At 38.9% G+C, this 7,814-nt stretch overlaps 1 protein-coding gene across 1 annotated transcript; it reads left to right on the forward strand.

Annotated features, from left to right (window-relative positions):
* Positions 1 to 6,487: 6,487 nt before the first annotated feature.
* On the forward strand, positions 6,488 to 7,552 carry LOC308351434 (olfactory receptor 10A3-like; the record flags this gene model as incomplete). The annotated part of the gene is made up of 1 exon (XM_080817072.1): positions 6,488 to 7,552. Exon 1 carries the CDS (start codon positions 6,608 to 6,610, stop codon positions 7,550 to 7,552), a length of 945 nt encoding a protein of 314 aa, XP_080673198.1. The 5' UTR covers positions 6,488 to 6,607.
* Between the last annotated feature and the right edge of the window lie 262 nt (positions 7,553 to 7,814).

The raw sequence follows: 7,814 nt of genomic DNA on the forward strand, positions 1-7,814 counted from the left end.
GTTATATTCAATTCTAGAGTCTCAACAGAAGGTACTGCAATTGCACAAACTCCCATGGAGAGTGAATCCTTTAATGGTTGTTGATCATTGCTTTGTGGCCCAGGGTCCTGTCAGGTTCGTGAATACTGCACGTGACTGGAAACAACATGCTTTCTTCCCAGGGCTGAATACACCGTTCTCTATATGTGTACTAGACTAAGGTGTGGTGTGAGTATTTTCTTACAGGTTAGTTATTTCTTCTAAAGATTATGTAAAGAAACATGTTGGGTTCTCTGGCTATGACTGACAGTCCTTTAGGTTTCCTTGTGATTCTGTTGATATTTGCTTAATATTGTTGCCGCCATATTATTGCTTACTTGCAGGTTTCGAATTGTTATATCTTCTTGGAAAGATTTGCACCTTTGCTCATTACAAAGTGACTCTCCTTATCCCTAGTAACGTTTCTTCCTCTGAAGTCAGCTTCTTCTGATAATAATATAGTTGAATAAATTTCCCTTGATTAGCATCTTGGGCTATCTTTCTCCATCTTTTTATTTTTAACCTTCCCATGTCCTTCTTTAGATGCATCTCTGCTGAGGAATGCTGTGGAGAAAAATAAGTCAGGAGAGTAGAGTTGGGGTTGGAGTTGATTTTCACAAGCATTGACTTGGGAGGAGCTCCTGGAGGAGCGGTCCCTGGGGCCAAGAGACATAAGGGAGTTAGCATTTTGGGGAGTAATAGTTTATGTTCAGGGAAAAGCATGGAGAATGCTCTGAGAGGGGAACACAGCTGTCAGATTCGAGAACTGGGAAGGAGGCCAGCATGGCTGGATGAGAAGGGACAACAGGATGTAGTGGAGGTGAGCTCAGAGAGTAACAGGGAAATAGATCTTTAATATATGAATTTGGCTTCTCACCAGAAGGGATAGTGTGCTATCGGAGGGTTTTGAGCAGAGGCAAGGAAGGAAGAAGGGAGAAGCTGAGAGGCCATGGCAATCATCCAGTTGAGAGACAATAGTAGCTTGGACCAAGGTGATAGGTCAAGGAAAGGTAGAATGTTCAGTTTTTGGACACATTATCACATGAAAATGCAATAACTTCATTTGAAACTGTTATTTTAGTAGTCTGAATTTCATTTCCAACTTCCTGTTAGCTAGAGATACCTTCAGAGTATTTTGAAATTTCCAAGGCTCCAGTTTTCTTTTTTGCATTTGGCTGTGGTTCTGTTGTTTCATTTCACAGTATGTTATGTGTATTAACCCCAAATATTTGAATTTATTGCTATATCCTTCTTACCATCATATCATGACTTTTTCCCATATTTTATCCCATAAATATTTTGAAAGGAAAACATAAACATAACAGCATAAAAAGTGTTCGCTCTCATATTTACTGTTATTATCATCTGTTAGAGCAATATTTTATTATGATAACCTCATTTCAATATCTTTCTGGTATATTTCATCTGTCAATCATTGAGGGAGGTGTTTTTTTTACTTTTTTAATTTTTTTATAAACATATAATGTATTTTTAGCCTCAGGGGTACAGGTCTGTGAATTGCCCGGTTTACAAACTTCAAAGCACACTCACCATAGCACATACCCTCCCCAATGTCCATAACCCCACCACCCTCTCCCGACCCCCCTCCTCCCAGCAACCCTCAGTTTGTTTTGTGAGATTAAAAGTCTCTGATGGTTTGTCTCCCTCCCGATCCCATCTTATTTCATTTATTCTTTTCCTACCCCCCAAACCCCCTACGTTGCATCTCCACTTCCTCACATCAGGGAGATCATATGATAGTTGTCTTTCTCCAACTGACTTATTTCGCTAAGCACAATACCCTCTAGTTTCATCCACGTCGTTGCGAATGGCAAGATTACATTTCTTTTGATGGCTGCATAGTATTCCATTGTATATATACACCACCTCTTCTTTATCCATCCATGTGTTGATGGACATCTAGGTTCTTTCCATCATTTGGCTATTGTGGACATTGCTGTTATAAACATTCGGGTGCACGTGCCCCTTCGGATCACTATGTTTGTATTTAGGGTAAATACCCAGTAGTGCAATTGCTGGTCATAGGGTAGCTCTATTTTCAACTTTTTGAGGAACCTCCATGCTGTTTTCCAGAGTGGCTGCACCAGCTTGCATTCCCACCAACAGTGTAGGAGGGTTCTGAGGGAGGTGTTTTAATATCTCTACATTTTGATCTTTCTTTAATCTATTTAGTACTATTGACTATGACATTATAGTTTTATATTAACATAATTTCCTTTTTATCCCGCTTGCATGTATCTGAATTTTTTCCACACACTTTCATTCATGCCTAACATACATATATAAAGTGCACAGATCCTGACCCTACATCTTGATGAACACTCATAACATGTACATCACCTGTGTTACCATCACTGACACAAGAAACTGACCATATATGACAGAAGCTTCCATGGGAACTGTGGGGCATGAATCATAGAGAATACATATTAGGCAGCATTTCCCTGCCTGGGGCATGGGACTGATTCACGACGGGGTGTAATTCCACCATGGTGAATGACATGGGAGGGATCCCTGGGTTGGAATGTGGAAGTGAAAATCCCTTTACCTCAGGATAATGGCTCTATGTCGCACGGGACACAGAGTAGAGAGAATGAATCCCTAAGTGTTGTTGGCAGCCTTATATCTGCCGGGAGGAAGTGAGCTTCTTCGAGAATAGAACCTGCTTTAGGAAAGTGCAGCGAGAAGTAGACAAAGGTAACCTGCATTCAGTCACAATGTCTAGTTCAGCACAGAGCCAAATCTGCAGAGTGATTCAGCTCTTCACTCTGTGGGGACTGAGCCAAATGATCTCCTTGATTGTTCACCCAGTGTCGACTGATCTCTGAATCTCTTGATTTTCACATATATTCAGTGAGATTCATCATGTTATGTTTATTTTATGGAGAAAGTTATAGAATCAGTAAAAGTTAAATGATTTGCTCAAATCTCACAACTAGTCCAGATCATTGGAGTCATAGTTTGAAAGCCCTTTCAATAAAATCAACTGTAATGATATTTTTCTCAAAAATTTCCAGTGGCTCTATATTTCTTCTACAAATGATCAGAAGTTCTTGGATGGTGGGAGTAAACATTCAGTTGTCTCCAACTAGGCTTCAATCTACTTGCCTTAGCTAGTTTCCCACCATTGCCCAAACTGTGCATTCCACGCAATCACCCTCTACCTGTAGCTCACCTGCCTTCCCTCACGCTCTCACACCACTGATCTCTTCTTTCCCAGCTTACAACTGTTAGTCAGCCTCTGTTTTCACCTCCTACTGGAGATGTCATGGTGAACTGAGTCCCTTGTGTGAAGAGGCACTTATCCCCATTAGGAATACAAAGGAGTGATGCTCCAGGGGTGTGCTTTTGAGGGTTCTCATGGGGGGGCCAAGGTCAAGCCTCTTTAGTCATCATGCAAAAATAGGAGAAGGTGTTTATGACATGATTCCACGTTCTCCAGGGAGGGACTCTACAGGGCATAGGATTCAGTGTCGTATAATGTTCTAGAATCAGTGCCCTGAGGCACTGAATTGTATGTATGAGCAGGAGGCTTTTGAGTAGAGGTAAAACTTCTGATACAGTACCGAGAAATTTTAAGAGACAGAGTCAATAGGTAAGAAAGGGAGGATTTTGCTGTGTGTGTGTATGTGTGTGTGTGTGTTGGTGGGTTTTCCATTTATAGTTCCTCTCCAACTGATCGTGGAGATGCTGTTGAAGTGATGTGTCCATGCTCAGGAATCACTGGACACAGCTGACACATCGCCATCAGTAGACTCCTTGGTTTTGATGCTGGTGAATTTTCTTTTCTTTTTTTCAGAGATAAGTACTCTGTACATATTTTTTTAAAAGATTTTATTTATTTATTTGACAGACAGAGATCACAAGTAGGCGGAGAGGCAGGCAGAGAGAGAGAGGGGGAAGCAGGCTTCCCGCTGAGCAGAGAGCCCAATGGGGGCTTGATCCCAGGACCCCAAGATCATGACCTGAGCTGAAGGCAGAGGCTTAACCCACTGAGCCACCCAGGTGCCCCAGTACTCTGCATATATTAATCATCTTTGAATGATTCAACAATCATCTTTGAATGTTGCAGCTGGAAGGGAACTTGGTAAATAAGTGCCACTCCCACCTCCTCATCTGGAAAGATGAAACCTACTTAATGAGTGCTCTGTCTAAATCTTTCTGTTCAGGAGTTCTACAAGACGGCATTGGGGTCTCTAAGTTCCAGAGAAAAGGTGCAGCCAGGGAAGTCAGTGGCTTGTTACCGGTCATGAATGGGTTTTTTTTCCTCTATAAGATTCTTATAGTCCATTCTATAAAGTTTTTCTGTTTTATTTACATTACACTTTAAATTTTCCAATTTTCAAGATCTATCCACTTCTAAATATTTGGAACTAAATTCACTTTATTCTTTTTTCTCAAAAAACAATGAAACTGTAACGCTGCAAAGAAATAAAAAATTTTAAAAAAAGATGCTGTAAAGCATAAGTGGGAATTCCAATTTTAGGTCTTATCCAATTCGTGTCTCCCAATAATTTTTGCAAATTATTCAAGGTTGTAATTTTATCTCTACGGATTTGAACTTTTTGTGGTTTAACTGTGGTCCTGTCCATAATGAATCCCAAATATAAGAAAGGTGTGGTGACTTGTATTTTTTCTGGAGCTATAATTAGTTTGTATTTTTCAAATTGCAATTAAAGCATTTTGAATGCAAAAAAAAAAAAAAGAAATGGATTTTAAGTGTTTGATCCTGTGACCATAATTTACTGATTTCAGGAGACTTTTCGATATGCAAATGATAATTAGCATGGTTAGTATGGACATTTACTCTTAATGGATGATATGGACAAACTTAGAAATAAATCAAGCTGCCTTCTACTGTCTGCTAATGTCTTACTTGTCTTTACTCAAGGTGACATGAGCTGTGTCCTGTTCTCTTGGGTTCCTCAGCTCCCAGTGTACTTCTGCTGGTTTTCAAACATCACACAAAGGCCAGTAAGTCTCCATTGAAGTGCTAGGGTGTCATCAAATACATGTGCTTTGAGCAAGATACCCTTCTTCCTTTGCCTTTCTCCTTCCACCTACTGTACCTTCCACTGGTGACATGCTATGATTCGGTTATTCACACTCCTTCCACATTGAGAAGTATCAAATCCTTCACAGAAATATCTCATAGACCCCTGTTATTACCTCTGCTTGCCAACAGTGTTGTATGTTGGTTTCACTCTTCTTTTTGGCACTCTCTTTCTTAAAGCCAGCATGGATTTCCTCATTTTTTTATCCCATCATTCATCAAACATTGGTTTAGTATCAATTGTGGGTCAGGGACTATTGTAGACAGTGTGAATGTAGCAAAGAAAAAAACAAATTCTTGGATTCCTGGAGTTTATATTTATTGATGGAGTTAGATTTTGCTCATATGGAATCTGTAAATATTATAAACATACAATATATAAATTCTAACCCTTTTATTCTCTCTCTCTCACACACACACACACACACACAAATGTCAATTGCTGATAATGGAAAAACACAGAGCAAGGTATAATAGATAGAAACTGAAGTACTAGCATAACAGTGGAATGTTGTTTTATGTATTTTTTCCCACTTTCTGTTGAGCTGAGGATCCAATGTTTGCCTATGATTACTGAACCTAGAAAATGGTACTTGTTCAATCAGTGTTTGTTGAATAATTAATGATTAAATGAACTCCTGATAAGAAGGAAAATAGGAGGGAGAGAAAAGACAAGACAGACAGGAAATGTTTAAATCAGTTTAGAATGATCAGAATTGGATGATTCTTAAATATCATGGTCACAAGGATTAGTCGTAAAGAACTAGCTCTTAAAATTTCCATTGCAGGCCAATCTCCATATAATTGTCCATGACCAGTGTTTGCAAAATCAATAATCCTGAAGCAATTCACACTATTTACATATCACCTAAGATAATGAAATATGAGATATGAAAACTGTGCAGGAATCCACAACTGTGGTTGAACTTAGATATATTTTTCACATTTAATAAGCTTCATACTGGTATTTTGAAATGATAAATATTTATAATAAATATAAATCAACTGTGCTGTAACTTTGAGTCATTAGGTTGTCTTAAAATTTTTGTGGGTATCTTTTTCCTTTTGTCTACTTTTTATTGCTTTATTTTTATTTTTGGTAGTTTTAAACACAACTATTTATATAAAATTGAGAAAAACAGATAACTCTGACAGCAATGTTATGGGAACGGAACCTCAGTTATAAAATATCAATGTTTGTTTTAAGGCTAGGTTTAAAATAAAACTATATAACATGTAAATTACAAGAGCATTTTGATAATATCTTATACTTTTCAGAAAAGACTTCCAAACTGGCATTCTTCACTTTCTCCTTTTTATTTGAAACATTCATTATTCAGAGTGATTGGCCATTTCTAAAATCACCAAGATGAATTTGGTCAGGACGTGTTCCTCTTTACATCTTCAGCCAAGAATATCTGGGGGGAATTGCAGATGCAGACTCTCAGTTATTGGACTGTGACTTCATAATTTGTATACAATGTCCCTGAAAACAAAATACTCTCCACCACTGAAATGAAAAGGCAAAATCAAAGCTCTGTGGCTGAATTCATCCTCCTGGGTTTTTCTAACTTTCCTGAACTCCAAGAGCAGCTCTTTGGGGTTTTCTTGGTTGTCTACCTGGTGACTCTGTTGGGAAATGTCATCATTATAGTCATCATCTCCTTGGAACAGAGCCTCCACGTGCCCATGTACCTGTTCCTCCAGAACTTGTCTGTGGTAGAGGTGGGTTTCAGTGCAGTTATTATGCCTGAAATGCTGGTGGTCCTTTCCACTGAGAAAACATCGATTTCATTTATAAGCTGTTATGCACAGATGTATTTCATCCTTTTTTTTGGTGGCACTGAATGTTTTCTCCTGGGGGCGATGGCGTATGACCGATTTGCTGCAATCTGTCATCCTCTGAACTACCCAATGATTATGAACAAAAGGGTTTTCATGAAACTAATAATATTCTCCTGGGTCTCAGGGATCATGGTGGCTACTGTACAAACATCATGGGTTTTCAGTTTTCCCTTCTGTGGTCCCAATGAAATCAATCATATCTCTTGTGAAACCCCAGCAGTGCTAGAACTTGCATGTGCAGATACCTTTCTGTTTGAAATCTATGCATTCACTGGCACCATTTTGATTGTCATGGTTCCTTTTGTGTTGATTCTCTTGTCTTATGTTCGGATTCTCTTTGCCATCCTGAAGATGCCATCAGCCACTGGGAGGCAAAAGGCCTTTTCCACCTGTGCCTCCCACCTCACATCTGTGACCCTCTTCTATGGCACGGCCAATATGACTTATTTACAACCGAAATCTGGCTACTCCCCAGAAACCAAGAAGCTGATGTCATTGTCTTACTCACTTCTTACACCTCTGCTGAATCCACTGATCTACAGCTTGAGAAACAGTGAGATGAAAAAAGCTTTGATGAAACTGTGGCGCAGAAAAGTGGATTCACACTTACTCTGACTGCGCTGAGAAGCCATGTGATACTTGGTCACTATTTGACTGAACTCTACTTAATAAATGGTGGCAACAATTTGCATTTCTTGGTGTGTGATGCTTAACCTCTTGATGTCTACATATTAGTTATATATTTGAGACATCTTCATATATTCGTGTTTTATTTCTTTTTTTAAATAAATGTATGATGTTCATTAATATTGGATATAAAAGAGTCTTTAAAATTCATTTATTGGTGGCCATACAGGTGTTTACATTAGGTTTTGCC

Source organism: Martes martes, assembly GCF_963455335.1.
Source record: "Martes martes genome assembly, chromosome: 10".
NCBI lineage: Eukaryota > Metazoa > Chordata > Mammalia > Carnivora > Mustelidae > Martes > Martes martes.